The 26,434-nt window shown below is 45.4% G+C and overlaps 1 protein-coding gene across 1 annotated transcript in view; it reads left to right on the forward strand.

Annotated features, from left to right (window-relative positions):
• Positions 1-26,434, forward strand: part of LAMB2 (laminin subunit beta 2) — a 145,820-nt gene that overhangs the window by 42,330 nt on the left and 77,056 nt on the right. The window contains exons 5-7 of the mRNA XM_040358908.1: positions 8,485-8,558; positions 10,634-10,822; positions 21,798-21,861. Of these exons, the coding sequence (XP_040214842.1) occupies positions 8,485-8,558; positions 10,634-10,822; positions 21,798-21,861 (327 nt within the window). The remainder of the gene's footprint in view (positions 1-8,484; positions 8,559-10,633; positions 10,823-21,797; positions 21,862-26,434) is intronic.

Genomic DNA, 26,434 nt, shown 5'->3' on the forward strand with positions numbered 1-26,434 from the left:
CCATCTATTAGCCGTATTGCTGCCTGCAGACTTGACTGGGACTATTCTCATATGCACCAACGGTACGACTGGGCCCCAACGTTAGTCGGCTAAAGAGTTAGGACTAACGCTTGTCTCTTAACAGCTGCTATGCAGAGATCTGTCTCTATTGCTTATGCTAACAGGTACCTCTTAGGGAACATTGGATCATATCCTAGCCATTCTCCTATAGTGCACTCTAGACTACCGTATATACTCGAGTATAAGCTGAATTTTTCAGCACATTTTTTTGTGCTGAAAAAGCCCCCCTCAGCTTATACTCGAATCAGGTTTCCTCTCTTCCTGTACATTGTCCCCTCTGATTCACAGCAGAGCTGTGTGTATAGGTCGTCCGCGCCGTCCCGCCTCCTCCTCGTCCGTCCGTGATAAGGAGGAGGCGGAGCTTTGTTAGCGTGGACGGCGTGGACTTCCTATAGACACAGCCCTGCTGTGAATCAGAGGGGACAATGTTCAGCGAGATATGGCTTTCCTTCCCCCCTCATCAATACTGACACGGCAGATAAGGTACATGGGCACAGTGAGGCTGAAAATGAGGCTGAAAATGGGCACAATTTTTTATATTTGTCGCTCTATTTTTGCTTATAGCGCAAAAAATAAAAACCGCAGAGGTGATCAAATACCACCAAAAGAAAGCTCTATTTGTATGAAAAAAATTACATAAATTTTGTTTGCGAGCCACGCCGCACGACCGAGCAATTGTGGTGCCGAATAGCAAAAAGCGGCCCGGTCATTTGGCAGCCAAATACTCCGGGGCCGAAGTGGTTAATTATAAATATTTTACCAACCATTAAAAAAAATAAAAAAATACATAAATATAACTACGTTAAAAAAAAACATACATGCACATGTATAAAGAACAAAAGAAAAACAACATAGACCCTCTTTAAGATCCAGACGGCTGAGCGCATATAGCACACAAAGAGCACGTCAACGCAAATTACTGGTTGTAAAATAAGCCACACGGAGCCCCTCTGTGTCTGTTGGAGACGTAACCAATAAAAATGTTGTCGAGGCAAGTTTGCTAAACGGCCCCCAGGCGCCACCGAAGGTAAATCCAGCCTGGGATTTGTTCACCTCTTTCCTTCCTCTCCATCATTAAAGCGGGTTAATTTAATTACATATATTCCCCTTTTGGATTAGTTCTGTAACAGAAAAAAAAAAGGATACACGGCCTTTGAGGATTTCACAGGCTAATCCCGAAAGCTATTTTATCTGGAGTCTTATTAAAATTCTTTTCGTATCTTATTCCGAACAGTTTTTTTTTTATCTCTCATGAGCAGGGCAGCATAGGACAATGAGAATTTTCCTCCGTCCTCAGGAAATTCTGACTCACTTCTCCAATATTCACACGCAGCAGAAAAACAGATTTGTTGGCCAGTTATTTCTTTGGAGTACAATAATCTGTCATTAGGGGAAAAAAAAGCGTGGATAACTTTGTTTATTTAAAGTTATCTTTCACAAATTTTAGCTTCCAGTTTAATGCCTCTCCAGTATTCTTGAATTATATCGGCATTATCAGCCATATGCAAGTATGACCAATTAGCATTGCCTCGCATGGGCCATTTCGGGGCTGGTGAGATAATGAGAGTTTCCAAGCATTGGAAGTGCTTGTTATAGTATCATGGGCATCCGCTCCATAGGGCAAGGGGGGTCGTTTGCCCCCACCCCTGGAATCGCCAGGGAGAGCCAGGAGCAGGGCTGAACTGGCCCTGGGGCCGATTTAAGCGGTGACTGCAGCGCTCCCCTCCCCTCTAGTTGTCCCTTATTTAGAGTGCCTGTCCCTTTTCTGGAATCAAATCCATTTGTCCCTCATTCCAAAAGGTTCCTCTTTTAGACCTGAAATAAATATACTGTCAATATAGTGTAGTGTTTCAATCAAGGGAAAGGGGTGCTGTGTAATGTAAAGAAGTCCAGTGATGTAGGGTGCTGTGTAATGTAAAGGGGGCCAGTGATGCAGGGTGCTGTGTAATGTAAAGGGGGCCAGTGATGCAGGGTGCTGTGTAATGTAAAGGGGGCCAGTGATGCAGGGTGCTGTGTAATGTAAAGGGGGCCAGTGATGCAGGGGGCTGTGTAATGTAAAGGGGGCCAGTGATGCAGGGTGCTGTGTAATGTAAAGAGGTCCAGAGGTGCAGTTGTGGAGAGGGGGTACACAGTAGTGACAAAGAGATATTGAAATATGCAGGGGGCACAGTGGGGTGTTTTTACATTTTAACAAGGGGGGGGGGCGCTTTTAACCCACACTAGAGGTTAGAAGAAAGGGTAAAATGCGACTGTGTATCGCCGCTGCCGAAGCGCCCCCCTCTAAAAAAAATTCAGTGGACACTCATGTATAGTATATTGAGATTTTATAACAAATGGGAAAGCTTTGGGTAAATTGGTTTTCCTTTCTATGGAGAGCAGGAAAGGAGCCCTTCACTGGAACTGAAGAGTCGTTTGGACGGTGCTTTAGATCACAAGGAAGTACACCTATATTTTAAAGGGCAGTCTATGGGACTCTTTTTACCGAGGACATGCAGTGACCCAGCTGCTGAAGACCCACAGACAGTGGCGGGGTGCGTCCATAGTGGGCGCAGGAGCGCTGCCCCCTCTCTACTACACCCATCAATCAACAATACATAGATTCATGCATTGTACTTTCAAATTTCCCGCGTCGCATCTTTAGTTTGAATCCTCAAACCAAGATACGACGGCATCTGGGTTCGATCCGACAGGTGTACGTCCTCGTACGCCTTCAGGTCTAAGATGCAATACTTCGGCGTCCGCTGGGTGGCGTTCACGTCGTTTTCCGCGTCGGGTATGCAAATTAGCTATTTCCAACGATCCATGAAAATAACGCGCGGCCGTCGCATTCTCTTACGTCGTCCCTAGTCGGCTTTTTCCGGCGTATAGTTAAAGCTGCTATTTTGCGGCGTATACTTAGACTTGCCATGTTAAGTAAGGCCGTCGTTCCCGCGTCGAAATTTGAATTTTTATTTTTTTTCGAGTAAGTCGTCCGTGAATTGGGATGGACGTAATTCACGTCTAAGTTAAAAAAAATGACGTCGTTGCGACGTCATTTAGCGCAATGCACGGCGGGAAATTTCAAAACGGAGCATGCGCAGTACGTTCAGCGCGGGAACGCGCCTAATTTAAATGATCCGCGTCCCCTACCCGGATCATTTGAGTTAGGCTGGGCTTGTGCCGGAGGGATTTACGCTACGCCGACTCAACTTTACAGGCAAGTGCTTTGTGAATCAAGCACTTGCCCGTAAAACTTGCGGCGGCGTAACGTAATAGTAGTAGAGTTGACTTCCCCTCCTCTTATAATGTTATCCCATGTTATTGTATGCAGTGTATATAGGATGTGTATAGTATGTGTCAAATTAGAAATAACACTTGCGCACAATCTGGCCTCCTTCCAGGTAGAATGCTGATGCAAAGAGAATCTTGTTATTTTACAGAAGAGAGAAAACAGGTGTCAGGCGGCTGTAAATCTGTGGCGGATTTTTCACGGAAATCAGGCTGGCGTGCGCCAGGACATTAGCTGGTCTGCATACCAGTGCCCACAGTTGCTGCCCGCTCTAGCTTTGTGAACACTTGTTAACATATCGCAGCTGATATATGAAAGGAGACATGTCATTATATGTGTCTGTATTAGCCGAGTGGGATTCACAGCCCATAATACTCGGTCATGTGATGACAAAGACGGACTATTTTGATGCGTATGGGATTCCTATTAAATTGATTTAACAGATTAATAAATGTTCACAAATTTTATAATGGGGACCCCAATGTAAGAGGTCACCCACAATGAGAGTCATGGCGTCTGTCATTGCTGGCCTATTTTTGAAGATGCTATTTGCTTACCGTATATGGCTTTAAAGTAGTATTAAACCCTTGAACTTCCAGTCTTCTCAGGAAAGAGTTAACAATTGACAGTGTGGTCTCCAGCCAGTCTGTTAGCTTGTAGAAGGAGAGGGATGGGGGGGGAACAAACCGAAAAAAAAAAACATCACTTGAAGCCTCACTGTGCCCATCAAACACAGCCACTGTGTCATCAAACGCAGTCACTGTGCCCATCAAATGCCGCCAGTTTGCCCCATCAAATGCCGCCAGTTTGCCCCATCAAATGCTGCCAGTTTGCCCCATCAAACGCCATCAGTTTGCCCCATCAAACGCCACCAGTTTGCAGTACTCCATTATTTTGAATGAAGATACAACCCCTAGACGTTTCCACGTGTTCACTATATCACTGTGCTTCACTTCTGAGCAACAACTATTTTATACTGGACTTTATGGGCCAGATTCATAGCGAACTTACGACGACGTATCTCCACGTACGCCGTCGTAAGTCCGAATGTGAGCCGTCGTATCAATGCGCCTGATTCTTAGAATCAGTTACGCATAGATTTGCCGTCGTATCTTGGGTGCAATATTTACGCTGGCCGCAAGGGGCGCTTTTGTAGATTTACGCGTTGAATATGTAAATTAGGTAGATACGCCGATTCACGAACGTACTTGCGGCCGCTACGCCGTTTACATAAGGCTTACGTCCGGCGTAAAGTTACCCCTGCTATATGAAGTGTAGGTAATGCAAAGTCTGGACGTCGGCAAGCGTATCTTTTTACGTCGTTTACGTAAGTTGTACGTGAATGGGGCTGTGCGTAGGTTACGTTCACGTCACAGGCAATGGGCCTGGCGTATCTTAAGGAGTAAATTTGACGTGATACTGAGCATGCGCGCGCATGCGCCGTTCGTTAGGCGCGTCATTTACGTGGGGTCATGATTGATTTACATACAACACGCCCACCTCTTCCACATTTGAATTACGCGGGCTTACGCCGGCCCATTTACGCTACGCCGCCGCAACTTACGGAGCAAGTGCTTTGTGAATACTGCACTTGCCCTTCCAAGTTGCGGAGGCGTAGCGTAAATAGGATACGCTACGCCCGAACAAAGTTACACGCTCGTACGTGAATCTGGCCCTATGTGTTTACTACATGGATTGGTTCATTCATTTGGACATTTCCCATAATCTTCCATATATGAGTTATATTTATGTATGTTACATTTTCACACTTTGTGACCTACCTTCATGTGTAGAGCAACATTGGGGCTATTATTTGAATATTGCTAACTCAACTTTTTAGCATTACATTTTCCATTTACCTTGTTCACCAATCTTTGTCACATTTATGTGTAACAGCTTTCCACGTTTCACCATTGGGTTAGCGCAGAATTATTCACTTTTTACACCAAGTAAGAACAGAGTCGGAGGTTATGGTAGGGACATCTCATTGAAAATCCCAGTCATATCAGAAGTCAGGGGTCAACTGAGTGAGTGAGAAACTTATATAGCGCAACACATGCAAACTGAATCGCCTCTGGGCGCTTGGTATCCTTTCCCTACTGTACTTTTGCCCTCAAAAAAGATGAGTTTTGAGTTTTTTTTCTGAAGGCCTGGTGATTCACCTCCAACCAGATGCTGCTTGGTAGAGCGTTCCATAGTCTAGGTCCTTGGATTCCAAATCTTCGTTCTCCTTTGGACTTGTATCTGGCTTTGGGTATCTGGAGTAGGTTTTGGTTGGTGGATCGCAGAACGCGATTGGGGTTGTGACATTTAAATTTTTCGCATAGATATTGGGGGGCATTTCCTTGAACACACTTATGTGTCAGACAAAGTGCCTTAAAAGTGATTCTGTCTTTTGCTGGCAACCAATGAAGGGATCTCAGCGAAGGTGAGATTGATTCCCATGTTTTTTTCCCAGTCACGAGTCGAGGGGCCGTATTTTGAACGACTTGCAGACGAGTGATTTGGTATTTAGGGAGTCTGAGATAGAGGGCATTTGCATAGTCGAGTCTGGAATTGATAATTGTTCCTATCACGACTGCTATGTCTTCTTTCGGGATAAAGGGAATGAGTCTACGTAGCAGGCGCAGCAGATGGTGGGATCCGCTGACTACTGACCCTATTTGTGCATCCATTGTCATGTGGGTGTCGAAAATGAGTCCGAGACTTTTGACTTTGGTGCTAGGGGTGATGGTTTGTCCCAGAATGGGTGGCGGTGTCCATATTGGTGCGGGAAGTCTCTTTCGGTTGGCGTGAAACAGGAGAAGTTCTGTTTTTGAGCCGTTGAGTTTAAGGTAACTCTCCGTCATCCAATTTTCTATCAAAGTAAGGCATTTCTCTAGTCCAAGATTGTAACAGGAGTGACTTTTGGGCACAGATTAAGCCAGGAGATGGGGGACACATGTTGGATTGTTTTGGCGTGGACAGTGATCTACAGTATATTCCTTAATGCCTGCAAAGAATATTCTATGACTCATCTCTCTGTGAAGACTGTTAACATGTTAAATAAGGCTGGCTCTTGAAAGGCCTTTAATTGTGTGATAACACTGTCTAAAGCCTATTGATGCTCAGAGGTGTAAATAGGTGTCAAGCTGTATGCGGAGACAGAACGTCTGCCTAGGGATGTGGATTGAAGAGATCATTGCGTGATGGTGTTTTGTTTGAGTTCTGTTAATGAAGGAATGTGCAGTGATTAGGTCCTGATAATTATAGCCCGGCGCCGAGATGTCTAGAATGTTTAGTAATTAGCTCAAAGAATGTGATTGAAGCCCCCCACGGTGTGATGTGTGGGTGGGGAGTTGATTGTTCCTTTCATGCCTTGTACTGCATAAAAAGCTGAGAAGAAACCATTAAAAGTGCAGTTCATATTTTGACGTAGTAACAGAGCTTGTCAGTCTCGTTATTGAGGGAATTCTTATGGAATGGATCGGGTCTGCCTGTTGGTTGGAGTGTCGATAAGCTGTCTTGGATGGGATGGAAGGTCGTAAACGGTGGTGACCGTTACAAAGATAATGATCCTTATTGTTGCAGATGCGAAAATATAGTTGCGTGTCATCCGCGTAGGAGTGGTAGAGTAACTTCTGGTTATGATGATTTCAAAAAGAGGGCGGAGATAGATATTGGATAGTACGGGCGACAAAGGGGATCCCTGAGGGACTCTGCATGACACCGTGCATTTTTCAGAAGTGAAAGGACCCAGTTTCACTATTTGTGAAGAAGGAGGAGAACCAGGGTAAATCCGAGACAGCGACTATAGCTACTTCAGCTAGACCAGTCAGTCAACTCAACCCACGGGATTCCAGCCATGTCTAAAATATCAGTTTTGGCTAAACTTTAACACCGGTAAATTTGAATATTCCTCCCTTTGACGGAAGGTCGAATCTTGTTAGCAAATCTATCCCTATTAGAGATCACACGAATAGACCGTGTATTAAACTCTTCATCTTAATCCGATGTCTATCATCTGCAATTGCCCCGCGTAAATCTCGCTCATTAACGTCCAAAGAGAATTTGTCTGAAACGATCTTCTCTAAAAAAGCAGTTGGACTTCATCCAAGGGATCTCTGAGCTCAGCCTTCCTTAATCTGTGTTTTTCACTCTCCCGTCATCAGCTTAGCTTCAAAGGGAGAACACACTTTAATGTCCTGTTATTTCCAGAAATATTAGGATTAGATGAAATATAAATGTTGCACTGAGATGGAAGAATGCAAAAGTGCAAGAGGGCCAGCAAGCTCATTGCAAAGACTTTTTAAGAAATTCTCAAAATAATAAAATTATTTTTTTACTTTCTGCTAATTGCCCAAATTATATTCTGCTACATGGTTTTGGTAAAAAAAAAAAAAGCATAGTATATTGCACAAAAGTTACACTGACACCGGCAGGAAAGGGGTTAACATCAGGGGCGGTCAAAGGGTTAAATGTGTGCCTGACCAGTGCTTTACTACTGTGGGGGAGGTGCTTGTACTAGGAGAAGACATGGATCGGTGCCCCTGCTTAGCAGACACAGGATCAATGGCCCAGATTCAGGTACGACTTGCGCAGGAGCAAGTGCGATTTGGGCCGCGCAAGTACGGATTTGCGTCCAGGCAAATTTGCGGGTGACCCAGAAAGCAAGCTAAGCCTGAAATGTGCCATTTTTGCACAGAGGCAGTTTCTCTGCCCCAGGGAAATTAAGGGGCAATTTTGCTCAGGGAGCAACTTGCGCTCTCATGGTTTTCCCTCAGCAAATATGCAAATGAGGAACTGCCACTGATTCATAAACTTGCGCGTGTGAGGCGCATTTTGCGCCCAAAGTCCGACAGAACTCCCTGAAGGCCCAGAAGCCAGCAGAGAGGTGAGTACCAATCAAAAGAATTTGAATCAATCAAAAAAATTAAAGATTAATCGATGAATTAAAAGTTAATTTGCACAGCCCTAATATATATATATATATAGTGTTTGGGGGTTCTGAGTAATTTTCTAGCAAAAAAATTATGATTTTTGCATGTAGGAGAGGAGTGCCAGAATCTGCCCGGTATGGAAGTGGTTAATATCGTTTTAAGTGATAACTTGCCAGAAACACCCAGAAAGTTGCATCCATGAATGAGAAATAATCGTATTGCGTTTCTTCCATACAGGAGTCTCGGAAGTCAGCATTCAACTGGACCTGGAGGCCGAATTTCACTTCACTCACCTGATCATGACCTTCAAGGTACATCTAATATCGGTGCTGATTATGGGAATTATCCTGCGTCGTTTCATCTCTTCCCGGGGATTTTATGAAGACAAAACCTCCATTCATGGAAATAGTGAATAATCTGGGGGCTGGGATGGGATCCAGTGAATGAAAATGGAATTTCACGTATTTCACATCTCCATATCATAATAGGAGAATTTGCGAGGGATTGTCTATTTTTCTTTGCTGCTTTCTAAAGGAGAGCGGGATTGTGTTAAAGGATGAGCCCAGCCCGCCATGATATGTGAGTTATGGAGGGGTGCTGGCGGGACAAGTCACCTACTGGACTCTTGTGTCTTTTAAAGGAGACCTTCATCCCGAAAAACGAATTCTTAGCACTTTCTTCTGTCCCCAAAAAATGTGATTTAAAAAAAAAAAGAGAAGTATGGTATTTATATTATTTTATCTTATTTATATATTTTTTTGAATCTTATAGCCAGATTCAGGTAGACGCGCCTAACTTTAGGCAGGCGTAGCGTATCTCATATACGCTACGCCGCCGTAAGTTAGAGAGGCAAGTACAGTATTCACAAACAACTTGCGTCCTAAGTTACGGCGGCGTAGTGTAAATGTGACGGCGTAAGCGCGCCTTATTCAAATGTGGAAGAGGTGGGCGTGTTTTAAGTAAATTAAGCATGACCCCACGTAAATGACGTTTTGAACGAACGGCGCATGCGCCGTCCGTGGACGTAACCCAGTGCGCATGCTCCAAATTACGCTGCAAAGACTCATTGGTTTCGACGTGAACGTAAATTATGGCCAGCCCCATTCACGGACGACTTACGCAAACGACGTAAAAATTGAAAAATTTGACGCGGTTCCAACGTCCATACTTAACATTGGCTGCGCCATCTTTTTGGTGGATTATCTTTACGCCTGAAAACGCCTTACGTAAATGGCGTATCTTTACTGCGACGGGCAAGCGTACGTTGGTGAATAGGCGTATCTCGCTAATTTAAGTTTTCTAGGCGTAAATCAGTGTACACGCCCCTAGCGGCCAGCGTAAATAGACAGCTAAGATACGACGGCGACGGCGGTCGTATCTTAGCACCATTTAAGCGTATCTCAATTTGAGAATACGCTTAAATATACAACGGTGCCGATTCGGAGTTACGACGGCGTATCTACTGATACGCCGGCGTAACTATACCTGAATCTGCCTACTAATTTTTTTAGGTGGATGCTCCATCTGTCCGCCGCCAGCTTGTGCAGAGAGCTGCTGACTGTTGGTCAACACTGTCTGCCCCCCTCATCACACTAGCGCGGGGCTGTGGAGGGGGCAGGAGTGGGCGTCTCAGCGATTCGGATACTGGTCCAGGCATGTGGGCGGATCCCGACCATATGGTCGTGATCTCTCCCGAGCCTGGACTGGCGCTGTGACGTCAGCCAACAGCGGACATCAGCCCGCTGTCTGCTGAAAACGAGTCACAGACGTCCAGAACAAACTGCACGCCTGTGATCCACATTAGAAGTTTAGCCAAACGATCTTTGGTTGCACTTTGCCTTTAAAGGGTAAATCCACTTTAGTGGGGAAAAAAGATAGCAAATAAAGAAAAAAAAATAATATAACATATATAATTGCGACCCAAGTCATATTGTAATTGAATGTTATTAAAAATTACCTTTCCTTTTCAATCTGCGATGTAATTTTCGGAAAATTTAATATGGCCACCTGGAGATTTTTACATACTATCCCTGGTTTTACTGAGGCTGGCAAACCTGATGGGGCCCCATTAAGGGGCATGGCGCCCTCGGGCAGTGCCAGAGTGCCTGAATGATCAGTCCGCCCCTGCTCTGGATTGCATGCATGCGCGGGTGTGCTGAAGGGCTCTGGCCAGGTTTTCCCTCGTACAAAGATGGCAATAGGACACTTACCTGTCAAGTAGCCTGAAGCTGTCATCTGATGGTGATCCTAGAGGGTGCAGCACTGTCCAGTCCCAGGAGTGGAAACATCTACTTAGTACCTGGGGCAGGGTCTTCCAGTGCTCAGGGCAAGGATCCAGAATTGTGCCCCCCTCCCCCACTGTTAATTCCTATTTATTTATTTTCAGACGTTCAGACCGGCAGCCATGTTGGTTGAGCGCTCATCAGACTTCGGTCGAAGTTGGAAGGTGTACAGCTACTTTGCTTATGACTGTGCGGCCATCTTCTCTAATATCTCCCGAAGCGCCCAGAGAAAAGTGGACGACGTCGTCTGTGAATCCCGTTACTCCGATATTGAGCCGTCCACAGAAGGAGAGGTACGGTGATAGGCACTGGGAATATAAGATTGGGGGTTTTTTTTTTGTTTGTTTTTTATCAATTTTAAATGATGTTGTTTAAAGTGAGAAATTCATCAAATATGTTATAGCGAAACTCCAACCAAAAAACTCCAACCAAAAAACGCCAACCAAAAAACTCTAACCAAAAACTCTAACCAAAAACTCCAACCGAAAAACTCCAACCAAAAAACTCCAACCAAAAACTCCAACCAAAAAACTCCAACCAAAAAACTCCAACCAAAAAACTCCAACCAAAAAACTCCAACCAAAAACTCCAACCAAAAAACTCCAACCAAAAAACTCCAACCAAAAAATTGTATTTCCAGGTTGTGTGTGCTGCAGGAGTCCGGCTGTAGTGTTTTGATGGTCATGGGTTTAAATCCAAGCATTTACTTTGCTAAAGTGCCATTGTATATTATAAATAATGGTCTTTCCCTTTTTCTTATCATAAAATTCAGTTTTAGCTTTTTTTTTCAAAGTAGAACAACAGGCAAAACTTTTTTTTTTTTAATTAATTTTAGATAGAGTAAGGGGGGTTTTTAACCCCTGTAATGTTTATTTTTGCCATCTGTGTCACATTGCAGAGATATCCCTTCACTTCCTGTCCCATAGCCAAACAGGAAGTGAGAGGAAATTGCTGCAAATCAAGAGAATTCCTTGGGGACCCTCCAGGTCACCAGAACTAGTGTCCCCCATGGGAAGGTTTTTCTCTCTGTTACCTTTCTGGGGACAACCCAAAATGTGGGATTTTCTTTTACTTTCACTTTCAATGATAATGGTAAACAGGACAAATAATAAATAATAATAATAATAAAAAAATATATTATTATTATTGTTATTTATGATTATTAATTTATTAGGTTCCATTCGTTTAGATACGTTATTTTGGATAATTTGTATTCGTTACGTTCACTAACAGCCAAATTTGGAAGGAAATTAATAAAATAATTTAATAATTATTAATAGTTAAGTTATTATTAGTTAGTTATTATTTCAGATCTTTGAATTTTCAGGTTTTTGGATTTTCGAATTTCCGAATTTTCAAATTTATGAATACTTGCGGGAATTTGTTGCACCATGTATGGCCGGCCTTACATTAACATGTTGAAGCATTTATAACATTTCTGCAGTTGGGTTTAGATGTACTTTCATTTTCATTTTCATTTTTTTTTTATACCTTGGCTAATGTTCTTTATGTTTCAAGTTGTTAAAGCGGGAGTTCACCCTAAAAAAACCTTTTAAGATTAGATTCATGCTCATTTTGTCAAGGGGAATCGGGTAGTTTTTTTAAAAAAAAGCAGTACTTACCGTTTTAGAGAGCGATCTTCTCTGCCGCTTCCGGGTATGGGTCTTCGGGAGCGGGCGTTCCTTCTTGATTGACAGTCTTCCGACAGGCTTCCGACGGTCGCATCCATCGCGTCACTAGTAGCCGAAAGAAGCCGAACGTCGGTGCGGCTCTATACGGCGCCTGCGCACCGACGTTCGGCTACTTTCCGAAAATCGTGACGTGATAGATGCGACCGTCGGAAGCCTGTGGGAAGACTGTCAATCAAGAAGGAACGCCCAGTCCCGCAGCCCATACCCGGAAGCGGCGGAGAAGATGTATCTCTAAAACGGTAAGTACGGCTTTTATTTAAAAAAAAATACCCGATTCCCCTAGACAAAATGAGCATCAATATAATCTTAAAAATTGTCATTTCCGGGTGAACCTCCACTTTAAGCAGGAAGACTGAATGAGGCTCATTTAAATAAACACGGCTCCCTCTAGTGGCTAATCTTCTCATTTCAGCTTTCTTAATACAATATAGAAAATATGGACTAACGAGCAAGTAAAAATGTGAAAGCCACACAAAACAAAATGTCTTCAAGGTTATAATTGATACAATACTTACTGAAGAACACACCATACTTTTTCTTTAGTAGTAGTACAAACAGCAGTGATAAATAGTAAATCATACCAACCAACAGGGCCGCTGATAGGGCAGTACAGCCAGCCCTGGTGTACGGGGCCCGGCCCTATCAGCTGCATAGAGGGGCCCGGCCAGCATTACAGCTCATTGCTACATTAAATAAAAAACAAAAAAATAAAGCTTGGTAAACTTCTCCCCCGCTCCTACTTGTGTTATGGAGCGGGGTTATACCATTTTTCTGGGCCCCATCAGCATCAACAGAGGGGCCCAGGTGCGCACAGAGAAGGGACTATTTCTTCATTTTCGGGAGCGGATGGATATGCAGCAGTCACTACTCACTCAATTAGTTCTGGCCGGCGGAGTGATATTATGATTCCGTTCTCAGGTGCTGAGATGCAAGGAGGCTGACATGAAGGAGAGCCTGGCTGCAGTGGACACAGTGAGTAAATAATAAAGCATAGAGTCCTCACTGTGTCCTTAGAATAGAACTCAGCAGGTTATCATTAGCATTACAATAGTCTTTACAGGCAGCACAGTTATGTAAGTAGGGGCTCTATCCTGGCTCTGTGTCTCATGGCTGCTGACTTTGTTATGGCTGTGCTGTGTTACAGTCTGTTATATACAGTACAGCCATAAGTTAACAAAGTCAGCAAACAGCCATGTCACATACAGCCATGATAGAGCCCCTGCTGGGGGGGTCGCCTCCCCGAAGGTAAGAGCGGGGTACTGGACGGTAAGGGGCTGATAACTGGTGCCCTCAACAGGACTGTACCTCAGTATCAAATGTCCATTAGATCAGATATGGAGGTTCTACAGGTTCCGCCACTGAGTCCTCGTTCTTCGGCGGTCTCACCGGGGGCCTCGGCACCCCTCCCCCCCCGGGAGGGTGGGGGGCTGAAGAGTGAGATTGATGTTTTGAAGACCTTGATTCAAGCACTCCCTACCAGGGCCGATATTACTGACTTGATTATTAAAGTGGAAGAGGCACATACTAGGGACTTTGAACAAGTCCGGGGTGAAATAAAAGAGCTAGAGGCCCGTACATCGGTGGGAGAGACCGGGCTGAAGGCCCTGGAGACACGGGTGGGGCTGCTAGAGAGTGAGAGAGATATGCACAGGGATGTGTCGATCTCTCTCCAACTGCAATTGGAAGAGCTCCAGGATAGGAATCGACGCAACAACATACGGGTTCGGGGTGTTCCAGAACCGGCAGACCAGGAGGACCTACAAGAAATTATTAAGGGGATTTTGCAGAACTTGATGAACGATTCTACCTTAGTAAATTATGAGATGGACAGAGTGCATAGGGCCCTCGGCCCTAAATCAAAGGACAGTAGACGCCCGCGGGATGTAATTTGTAGACTACATTATTTTCCACATAGGGAGGCAATCCTTCGGAGGGCATGGGAGGCCGGTCCAATTGACTTCCAGGGAACTACTGTGAAGATTTTACCTGACTTATCCAATGCCACCCTTCATAGACGAGCGCTGCTCCGTCCCGTCTTAGACAGGGTGAAGGCCTGGGGAGGGTCGTATAGATGGAGGTTCCCGATGTCAGTGCTCATTAAAAAAGGACAGGTATCTTTTTGGCTTCGCTCAAGGGTAGACCTCCCAGGTCTTTACACATTCCTGGAGATGGAACCATTTGCGGTCCCCGACTGGCTACAACTGAACCCCAGAACAGTAGATGTTAAGTGACTTTGAATCTTGAGAGGAGGAGGGAGGGGGAAATTGGGGTAGAACTGGACCAACTTTTTGTTTTTTCCTTTTTTTCTTTTTTTTTGGGTGTCCTCCCCTCCCCCCGCTCTCCTGGGCCTTTTTTCTCTTTGATTTGTCTTTTTTTTTTTTTTTTTTTTTTTTTGAGCGAGAGAGCGGGGGAGGGAGGGTATGAAAATGAAATGCCAGGTTTATTATTGATTTAAGATAGAGGAAAGTATATAGACGATATAATTTGAGGAAAGTATATACTTGCCCTGTTTGGATAGTCATTTAGACAATTGATATATAGTCATGTCAAATGTGTTTTTTTTTTTTTTTTTTTGGTGGTTATGCTCAAGTCCTGAACTAGGGTTTTTGGGAAGGTAAGGGTAACACATTGGTAATCTTTGGGGTTTGGGGTAAGTGGGGTAAGGTGGGAGGGGGGTATAAGGTATAGTAGTGGGTTTGTTCTGTTTGGGGGTTTTTCTCTTTTTTTCTCCTTTTTTTTTTTGGGGGTTACAGGGAGGGAGGGTCTCAAGGAGGGAGGGTGGGTTGGGGAGACGGGGGGAGGGTGTACTACCGGGTGCACGGGGATGTATCATGATAAAAATGATATATAATAAGGCCTAAACATATGATGTGAAGTCAGGAAAGCAGAAGTGAACTGTTCTCCTTTTATATGCATAATTCTCCTTTTTTTTTTATTTTTTTTATTTTTTTTTTTTTTCTTTTTTTTTTGTGTCAATCCTGGTAGAGTGGCAGACCCCCCTTTTTTTTCTCTCGATCTTGTTTTCCTGGCATCCTGGGGATCCCCGACCTATACTAAGAAATTAGTAACCTAAATAGTGATATAGGCTCGGAGTAAGTAGTAGGGGTGGGGTGGGGGGGTGGGTGGTCTATTTGCTTGTTTTATTTATTTACTTTTTCTTTTCGTTGTTTGCTATATCTATTTTTTTTTTTTTTTTTTTTTAGACACTGAGGTAGTAAGTTGGTAGAGAGGAGTGCATGCTGTCCATGCTTCTCATTATGGGGGGGGGGGGGGATCACTTATTACAACACATAGGATGGGGGAGGGGGGGGTCTGAGTTTGTATGCTCTCCTCTGCCCTCACTCCCACTTTGGGGGTATACAAATAATATTCCTGTTTCTGTTTGGACACTGTTTAATTCAGTTTACCTGGGATCTAGGTTGTAAAGGAAAGCACATGAAGAGCACAGGGACACTAGGGGGGGGGGGCGGGAGGGGGCTTTTTAAGGGGTTAGGGATGGTAGTCTATTAGAGAAAGATGGGGAGGGAGGTGGGGGGTAAGATTGGAACTGTAGACTTAGTATGAACCCATCCTGAACTCTTCCTGAGCCTATCCTGATGGATTGGTAAATGTAAATGATTCGGATCTATTAGGGGGGGATCTCACGGATGCCATGATTAAACTATTGGGGGGTTATTAAGGGGTTGAATATTGTGTAATTACAATCAGTATCAACTATTAATACTCCCATTCGAATGTAGGGAGAATAAAGGTTATGTAAGGCCTAAGTATGGGCCAAGGTTAAAGGTTGAATATAAGTTGTGAAGTAGTAATTTGGAGAAACCTAGGGAAAGGGAGCACCCGGGGAGGGAGGGCACTGGGAGGCACAGTATGTGCCCTTCTTTCTTTTTTTTTTTTTTTTTTTAACAGGACATTACAGGGCAAAGTTAGTGACTGTTATTAGTACTAGATGTGGTAGTTCTACCTGGAGTTTCTATGGGTCTGGGGAGGCTTCCCCCTTTCGCCCCCCTCCCTCCCTTTTTTTTTTGGGGGGGGATTGAGGGAGAGGGGAGGTGATAGGGGGGAAGGGGAAAAATTCTCTTTTTTCCCCTCTTTTTATCTATTTTTTATTTTTTTCTCTCTCTTTTTCTGTTGTTTTCTCTCAGACTGGAAGGGGTGGATGTATGGAGCGGGGTGGGGACGGGGAGCTCCCTCACTGAGGCGTGCGCAAACAATCTTCCCCTGTTAGGCCAACACTCACAGGGTTTAGGGGGTTAAGAGTGTCCAAAGCTTTGGCTTGGTGGTATCCCTGGGGGGGGTGGGTATAAGATCTCCTGCCCACGGCTAGGTGATACCAGCTTAGATTAGGGAGGTGGGTCGGGGTTTTTTATTTTTTTTTTTTATTTTTTTTTTTTTTTACTTTTATATACTCTTTTTTTTGTTTTGTTTTTTTTTTTTTTGTTTTTTTTTTTTTTTTTTTTTTTTTTGGGGGTTTCTTTTGGGGTTTTTTTTTTTTTTTTTTCTTCCTCTACCTGTGTGTCTCCCCCGTGACCCTCACGGCGTGACTCATCCTGGTGTCCTGGTTGTTGGAATACACAGAATCTTGAGGTACCCCTGGTGGGCACTGACCTGGCTTCAGACATGGATCCATTGGTAGTGATATCAATCAACGCCAAGGGTCTAAACATACCTGAAAAGAGGAGGATCTTAATACAGGATTTGAAGAAAAGGGGATGCAATATTGCTCTGGTACAAGAGACCCACTTTAGGACGGGCGGGCCCACCTTTCTTTCAGGTAGACCCTTCCCGTTGGTATACCATGCGACAAATCCAGAGGCTAGAAGAGGAGGAGTGTCTATTTTAATATCTAACAATACTCCATGGTCATTGACAGAATCCTTGGTAGACCCGGGGGGCCAATACTTGGCCCTGAAAGGGAATGTAGGTGGCAAGGTAATAACTCTGGCCACCTTTTATTCCCCTAATACATACCAAGACCGTTTCCTGAGGAAGTTTCTAGATAAACTGGCAGACTTCCAGGAAGGACAGTTGATAATGGGTGGAGATCTGAATATGCCACTCGATCCAAAGCTGGATACATCTTCGGGTGGATCTTCCGTTATGGGGGGGACCCGGAGGAGAGTCCAGCAGATGCTGCAACAGACTCGGTTGACAGATGTATGGAGACTGACGCACCCAGGGGAACGAGACTATTCTTTTTATTCTATTCCGCACAAGAGTTATTCGCGCATAGATTATTATTTTATCCCACATAATCAGTTACACTCTGTAAAAGAGGTTGTAATCGGCGAGATCACGTGGACAGATCATGCACCAATTGTCCTAAAATATACATTGGGAGACTCGTGGTCAGGAGGGACGGGGTCTTGGAGATTGAACGAAAGTCTATTGCAGGAGGAGGTTGTACTAGAGGACGTGCGGAAGGAATTGAGGTGGTATTTTGAGGCTAACATGACCCCAAATTGTAATATGGGGGTAGTGTGGGAGGCCCACAAGGCGGTAATAAGGGGGGTTCTAATGAAACACGGGGCAAGGATAAAAAGAGAGAGGGAGCTGAGGGTAACAACTCTTATGACAGAAATTGCAAAGCTGGAGATAAAACATAAGCATAATCCTAACCCTGTGCTGGAACGCGAACTAAGGGCGGCACGTAGACAAATTACAGAAGTACTTTTACAGAAGGCCAAATGGGCAATTCAAAACGGCAAAAGGCAGAACTATGAATTTGGTAACAAAAGTGGGAAACAATTGGCCAGTGCATTAAAAGAACAACAGACCAAAACCTACATCCCGATGATTCAGGGTATAGAGGGGGAGAAAATTGTGCTGCCCAGAGAGATAGCAGGGAGGTTTGGGGATTTCTACAGCTCCCTATATAACTTGCAAACAAACCCTCAGGACCAGGCGGAGATGGGTAACTACATAGCAACCTCAGGTATCCCAAGCTTAACACCAGAAACGAGCCAGGAAATGGAAAAACCAATTACAATAGAGGAATTGCAGCAGGTAGTGAAGAAGGGGAAGGGAGGGAAGGCTCCGGGACCAGACGGATATACCACTCAATATTATAGAACTTTTATGCCTGAATTGGGTTTATTTATGGTAGATTTGTTTAATGGCCTAGGGGATATAGGCGCCCTCCATAACGAGTCATTAAAGGCAGTGATAGCGGTGATTCCTAAAGAAGGAAAGGACCCCTCCCAATGTGGAAGTTATAGACCTATTTCGTTGTTGAACGAAGACCTGAAGCTCTTTGCCAAGATCTTGGCTGGGCGGATACAGCAGAACATACCAGGGCTTGTCCACAAAGACCAGGTGGGATTCGTGCAGTTGCGGGAAGCCCGAGACAATACAGTCAAGACTATGAACTTGATCCATCTGGTAGGCACCACCCGAACCCCATGTGTCTTTTTAGGTACGGATGCAGAGAAAGCATTTGACCGGATCAACTGGCAATTTATGTTTGCAGTATTAAGGCACATGGGGTTCGGGAGAAAGATGCTGCAGTGGATCATAAGCAACTACACACAACCAACGGCACAGGTTAGAGTGAATGGTATACTGTCACCACCTTTTAAACTATCAAATGGGACAAGGCAGGGTTGCCCCCTGTCACCACTCTTATTTGCCCTGACGGTTGAACCACTACTGAGCAGGATCCGCCTGAACCCAGGTATCAAGGGGGTGTCTCTGAGAGGTACAGAATATAAAATTTCAGCCTATGCTGATGACATGATGTTTAGTTTGACCAGCCCGAGTGAATCCCTCCCCAATTTGGAACAAGAATTAGGTCTGTACGGCGAATGGTCAAATTTCAAGATTAATTATGATAAATCGGAAGCGATGGGAGTGGCGATCCCGGGGAGAGAATTAAGGATATTGAAATCAAAATTTAAATTTAAATGGTCTGACACTGCCCTTACATACTTGGGAACCCTCATACCGGCGGACCTAACACAAGTTTTTAAGCTTAACTTTCTGCCCTTGTTGTCCAAAATACGGGCCCTCCTGGATGGATGGCATAGGGGGTTTCACTCGTGGCTGGGGAGATCTAGCATCATTAAAATGAGCATATTACCCAAATTTCTGTACCTCTTTCAGACCCTCCCGATAGCAATACCCAGATCTTTCTTCAGGCAGGTACAGGTTCTTATTAATAAGTTTATTTGGGCAAATAAACGCCCAAGAATTAAGGCTCATACTATATCACTGGCCAAACGGGACGGAGGAATTGCTGCCCCGGATATTTTTAGATATTACCAAGCAACATTACTGTGTCGACTTATTGATTGGAGCCGACACACTGGAGAAAAATTATGGCCGGGGCTAGAGCAGGACCAATGCGGTAGTATCCTACAGCGGGCAGCATGGTGTTACCGGGCTCTCCCAACAGAAATGAAAAGACATCCGCTGATAGGACCTACCTTGCGGGTGGCACACAAGCTATTTGTACGGGGGATACTATCGACGGAGGATTCACCCCTTTTCCCAATTTTGGGAAATCCGCAGTTTGTACCAGGGTCATTGAACGGCCCCTTTAGTAAGCTAATGGAACAGGGGTGGTTCCAAGCATCGCATTTCCTGAGGGAGGGCGCTTGGATTCCCAGGCAGGAAATGGAGAGGATAGACTCCCCTTACCAACTAGACTTTTGGAGATCCCTACAACTGTACCACTTTTTAGACACCTTAAAACCACCAGTTAGGTACTGCCGAACCCTGACAATGTTCGAGAGGTACTGTAGCGGGCAGGGGACTCTACGGCACTCCCTCTCAAGAATTAGTGCGTTACTTAATACTCCATCAGCGGATTCTCAGTTACCCTTCTTTAATAAGTGGGAACGGGAATTAGGAAGACCTTTTACAGAAGATCAAAAAACTAAGATAATAGGGAATATTTTCGAAACATCCATGTGTATAAAGACACAAGAGATGAATTATAAAATCTTGTCTCAGTGGTATCGGACCCCTGAGATTTTGAGTAAATGTTTTCCAGACATGACAGACAGATGTTGGAGGTGTGGGCGGGAAGGAGGAACCCTCATGCATATTTTTTGGGCTTGTCCTAAGATTCTAGGATACTGGAGTAGGGTCCGGGAAATTACACAAAGATTTTGTAAGGAACAACTACCAACTGAATGGTCTTTTTTCATACTTCAGGATGTGGAAATATCAGTGAGGCGCTACAGGAAAACAGTGGTGTGCCATCTCCTGAACGCAGCCCGGGCTTGCATTCCAGGGCTGTGGAAACAGACAAGGGCCCCATCTATTAAGATGTGGCTTAATAGAGTGGAAAACTTGAACAGAATGGAGGACCTAGTATGGACCTCAAGGCAGAAGCGGAGGGTCTACTTGGAAACGTGGGCGGAATGGAACATATTCAGATATTCGGAGGAGGGGAAAGCCTTGATGGATGTAGACTGAAGGTGGGATGACTGCTGCGGGGTCCGGGGGGAGAGGCAGGCAGGGGCGTTGCTTTTTTTTTTTTTTTTTTTTTTTTTTTTTTTTTTTTTTTTGTTTTGGGGGGTTTAATGGGTATTGGGGAGGGGTTAGGCACGGGTGGGGGGGGGTTAAGTAAAGTAAACAAGGAGATACAGGGGAAATGTCCCAATCATGGCGGGATTTTGGCTTCCCGCATGAAGGGGACAGAATCGAAACGGGATATTAAAGGTACTGTCAGGGTGAGAGCCCTGACTTTTGAGGAGTGAGGGAGGGGAAAGAAACAGGGATCAGAAAATTTAAAATGTAATTTGTTTTTCCTCCCCCTGGTTATAAATGAAGATTAATTAGATGGGGAAATGTTTTTTTTTTTTTTTTTTTCGAAATGTTTGTTTTCTTTGTATGGGTAATTAAATTGATATTACTGTTATATATGATCAAAGGGGGTTAAACTGGAAGAATACCCCTCGGGTTTGGTTTCTTTTTCCTTTTTCTTTTCTTTGGATTGTACTCGTGAATCTCTGTTTTCCTTGTTGTTTAAAATCAAATAAAAGATGATTAAAAGATAGAGCCCCTGCTTACTGTGCTGCCTGTGATGATGATTGTAATGCTACTTCAGTTGGGGGAGCAGTAAACATGTGCAGTGGAGCTGCATTTTACCCCCATCACTGCAGCAATGATCAGATATAATTTTTTAGCCCCAGTGATTCGGCAGAAAGTAAAAAAGAGGACCTGTCATGGCTCTGCTATCACGAGGGATGTTATTAATTTCTTGTGAAAGCAAAAAAACAAAAACAAATGAAACCTACAATGTAATTTTATTAACAAATTGCTTACACGCAATTGCGAACGCACATGTTGGCCCCCGCACGCACGTGTAAACAGCAACAAACCTGCCTTTTGTTTTATAACGGGGTTAGGGGTGGGGTCAACGGTATGGTCGAAGGGGGCCCCTTTAGGTAAGCTGTACGGGGCCCCATCATTTCTAACAGCGGCCCTGCCAACCAATATATATTTATTTTCACTCGAAGTGGACAGAATATTGAGACATAAATGGCGTGTGCACGATTCATCATTGTAATTCTTTAGCCATTCTGTCACTCTGTTATTGGTTGTATTAAACCTTGTATACTGTTCATAGGTGATATACAGAGTGCTGGATCCAGCAATCCAAATCAGAGACCCTTACAGCCCCCGGATCCAAAGTAAGTACTTCTCCACAGAACTAACTAACCACGTGCAAGCTCGTTACCAGGGTCATGTGCTCACAATGTATTCGGCATAATCAATTCCTCACGATTTTCCTAAGCTGGCCATAGGTGGATCGAAATCCGAAAGGTTCAACTGGGATTGGTCAAATTGATAAGGAATGTATGAACCAGGGAAGGCAGGTTGATGAGGGAGGGAGGAACCAGGGAAGGCAGGTTGATATAGAAGGGAGGAACCAGGGAAGGCAGGTTGATGAGGGAGGGAGGAGCCGGGGAAGGCAGGTTTATAAGGAATGGAGGAACCAAGGAAGGCAGGTTGATGAGGGAGAGAGGAACCAGGGAAGGTAGGTTGATGAGGGAGGGAGGAACCGGGGAAGGCAGGTTTATAAGGAAGGGAAGAACCAGGAAAGGGAGGTTGATGAGGGAGGGAGGAACAAGGGAAGGCATGTTGATGAGGGAGGAACAAGGGAAGGTAGGTTGATGCCTACCTTCCCTGGGAGGAACCAGGGAAGGTAGGTTGATGTGGAAGGGAGGAACCACAGAAGGAAGGTTGATGAGGAAGGGAGGAACCACAGAAGGAAGGTTGATGAGGAAGGAAGGAACCAGGGAAGGCAGGTTGATGAGGAAGGAAGGAACCAGGGAAGGCAGGTTGATGAGGGAGGGACGAACCAGGGAAGGTAGGTTGATGAGGAAGGGAGGAACCAGGGAACACAGGTTGATGAGGGATGGAGGTACCAGGGAAGGTAGGTTGATGAGGGAGGGAGGTACCAGGGACGGCAGGTTGATGAGGGAGGGAGGTACCAGGGAAGGTAAGTAGATGAGGGAAGGAGGTACCAGGGAAGGCAGGTTGATGTGGAAGGGAGGAACCAGGGAAGGCATGTTGCTTCTATCAATCTATCCAGTGAGGACCATTACACAGGGACTGGAGCTGCTGGGCTTGTTTTTGTCGCTGGAACGATCGGGTTCAGGTAAAGGAAAAAAAGGTGTCATGGATATGCAACAAGTCTGTCTGCTTACCTGATTTCCATGTGTTCATTAGAGGCTGACCCTGCTCTGGTTCCCCTTTTTATCACTTCCTCTTCCTGTATGGCTCCACCCTAGTCCATCCCAGGAAGCCTATATTAACCGTTGCTCTACAGGTCTGCAGTGCTGTTCAACAGTGTTCCTTTGCTTAGTTCCTGTCTGCAGTGTAGTTTGCTGGTTCCTGTTTGCAGCGTGCTACGACCATCTTTCCGTGTACCGTTTTGGCTTGTTCCCGACTGATCCTTGTCTGCCTGTGCCCCTGACCATTTGCCTGTCCCACGGTTATCCTTGTCTGCCTGTTGCCCTGACCTCGGCCTGCCCATCACCACTGTTTGTCCTGCTGGCTGCTTCCCCCTTTCTCCATGCGGAGTGTGACCTAGGGAATCTCGGGGACGCGACCTGGACCCAGTTGCGGCGAAGACCATCCTTACCACCAAAGGCTCTGGTGAATACAAAACTGGGTCTTAGACTCCGCGCCCTGGGTGATCTTAGGTTCACGCTTCGTCCCTGATAGCAGCGATCGGCCATAGGGTTCACTATCCTTAGGTGCATCCCTGACCCCAACGGGGTGCACTTGTCACCTGACTACGGGTGACCTGACAAAAGGGCTGTGGGGGGCAGCTGCACCACAAAGGGTTTTTCACCTGAATGCATTTAGGTGAAAAACCTTGAGACTTTACAACTCCTTTAAACTTCAACTTTAATGATGCCAGAAACTTTCCCCATTCAATGGTCAGGTGGCATTGTAAGATGTGACAATATGGCATTTTGTAGAATATATGTAGACCAGAATATAGCGATACAAGGGGATTAGGAGTGTTTTCATAGACCATTCCTGGGCTATTTTCCGACACTTATAAGATGTGTCTGCTTCGTTTCTAAATGCAGGGAGTTTATTTCTGAGCCCCTGTAAAGATGTCTGAGGCTGTTACTGATTTAGCTCAGTGTTTTGGGCTTTGCTCTATTGCCATACATGGCAGACTCCTTGTTTAACCGATGATACTGGGTGTTGCTCTTGGCTCCAGTCCAGCCACCAGCCTTGTGTGGAGTGGAGAAAGCAAATTACTGGGACATGTCCCAGCTGGTTTACTGGGTGGAAGTATCACCCTCGCAGACCCCCGGCAACAAGTGTGTCACACAGGGGCAGATTCTTTACATTAGCCTTTTAAAAACACAGCTGAAAAAAATTATATATATACCCTGTATACACTATGGGCTAGATTCACGTAGATTTTGGCCGGCGTAGCGTATCTCAGATACACTACGCCGCCCTAAGTTTGAGCCGCAGGTCCTGTATTCACAAAACTTGCGCTGAAACTTACGGCGGCGCAGTGTAACTGGGCCGGCGTAAGCCCGCCTAATTCAAAATAGGCTGGTTGGGGGCGTGTTCTATGTAAAATACTAGTGACCCCGCGTATTTTACGTTTTTAACGAACGGCCCGTGCGCCGTCCGTGGACGTATCCCAGTGCGCATGCTCCAAATGACGTTGGCAAATTGTCATGCTTTCGACGTGAACGTAAATAACGGCCAGCCCCATTCACGGACGAGTTACGCAAACAACTTAAAATGTGAAAAATTTGACGCGGTTCCGACGTCCATACTTAACATTGGCTGCGCCATGTTTTTGGTGGTTTATCTTTACGCCGGAAAAAGCGATGGCCGGGCGTACGTTCGTGAATAGGCGTATCTAGCTGATTTACATATTCTAGGCGTAAATCAGCGTACACACCCCTAGCGGACAGCGTAAATATGCAGTTAAGATACAACGGCGTAGGAGACTTACGCCGGTCGTATCTTAGCAATATTTAAGCGTATCTCAGTTTGAGAATACGCTTAAATATACGACGGCGGGGATTCGGACTTACGACGGCGTATCTACTGATACGCCCGTCGTAAGTCTTAGTGAATCAACCCCAAAATTGTCAAAAGTATTGGGACGCCTGCCTTTACACACACATGAACTTTAATGGCGTCTTAGTCCGTAGGGTTCAACATTGAGTTGGCCCCGCCCTTTGCAGCTATAACAGCTTCAACTCTTCTGGGAAGGCTGTCCACAAGGTTTAGGAGTGTGTCTATGGGAATGTTTGACCATTCTTCCAGAAGCACATTTGTGAGGTGAGGCACTGATGTTTGATGAGAAGGCCTGGCTCGCAGTCTGCGCTCAAATTCATCCCAAAGGTGTTCTATCTGGTTGAGGTCAGGACTCTGTGCAGGCCAGTCAAGTTCCTCCACCCCAAACTCACTTATCCATGTCTTTAAGGACCTTGCTTTGTGCACTGGTCCAAATCATTTGGTGGAGGGGGGATTACAGTGTGTTTTTTTTTTCAGGGGTTGGGCTCTTAGTTCCAGTGAAGGGAACTTTTAATGTGGTTGTAAACCCTCCTACACCACTTGTACCTACTTTAAATAACTTTAAATAACCTGCACGGTTTAGGAGACATTTACCAAAAACACTTGCACCGACGTCATCGGCGCATGCGCACTGAAGAAACAGCTCGATCGTGTCGTTTCTAAAGGGCTTGTGCTGTGACCAGCGCCTCCCACACGCATGTACGGGAGTGACGTCATTGCGAAACTCCGGCCAATCACTGCACCAGAGCCCGCAAACCTGGAAGTAGCTCCGGGTTTGGCCGGTGTACGGGGACCGCTGCAACAGCTTTGATCCAAGGCACGTATTTCATAATGAGCTAGTATGCGTGACCCCGCCCCTTATGACATCACCGCCAGAACATGATGGGACGATGACGTCATAAGGGACGGGGTCTCCGAATGACATCACCCGGTGACCCCGCCCCATGCCAATATAAGTCGTTGCACACCACGCACATGGCATTACAGAGGGAGAGAGCGCTGCGTCAACATCGGAAGAAGAGCAGAGGGAAGACGGCGGAGAAGAGCTAGCAGAAGAACCCGGCAGAAGGCAACGGACAGCGAGAGAAGAACCGGAGAGTGTGGAGAAGAGGCCGGAGAGAGCGGAGAAGTTGAAAGAAACCCCCAGAGTGTCCTAATAAATTACTTTAAAAACCTGTGTAGTGTGTTTTATTTTTGACATTTTTTTCCAGGTGAATGGGTAGGGGTACGATGTACCCCATACTCATTCACATAGGGTGGGGGGCCCGGATCTGGGGGCCCCCTTATTAAAGGAGGCTCCAAGATTCCGATAAGCCCCCCGCCCGCAGACCCTGACAACCAACGGCCAGGGTTGTCGGGAAGAGGCCCTTTTCCTCATCAACATGGGACAAGGTGCTTTGGGGTGGGCACCCCAAAGCACCCACCTCCCATGTTGGGGGCATGCGGCCTGGTACGGTTGAGGAGGGGGGGCGCTCGCTCGTCCCCACCCCTTTCCTGACCGGCCAGGCTGCGTGTTTGAATAAGGGTCTAGTATGGATTTGGGGGGAACCCCCATGTCGTTTTTCCAGCGTAGGGGGTTCCCCTTAAAATCCACACCAGACCGAAGGGCCTGGTATGCTCTTAGAGGGGGAACCCATGCTTTTTTTTTTTTTATTTGGCGTGGAGTTCCCCCTTAAGATTTATACCAGACACAGT

Source organism: Rana temporaria, chromosome 7 (assembly GCF_905171775.1).
Source record: "Rana temporaria chromosome 7, aRanTem1.1, whole genome shotgun sequence".
In the NCBI taxonomy this organism is placed as follows: Eukaryota; Metazoa; Chordata; class Amphibia; order Anura; family Ranidae; genus Rana; species Rana temporaria.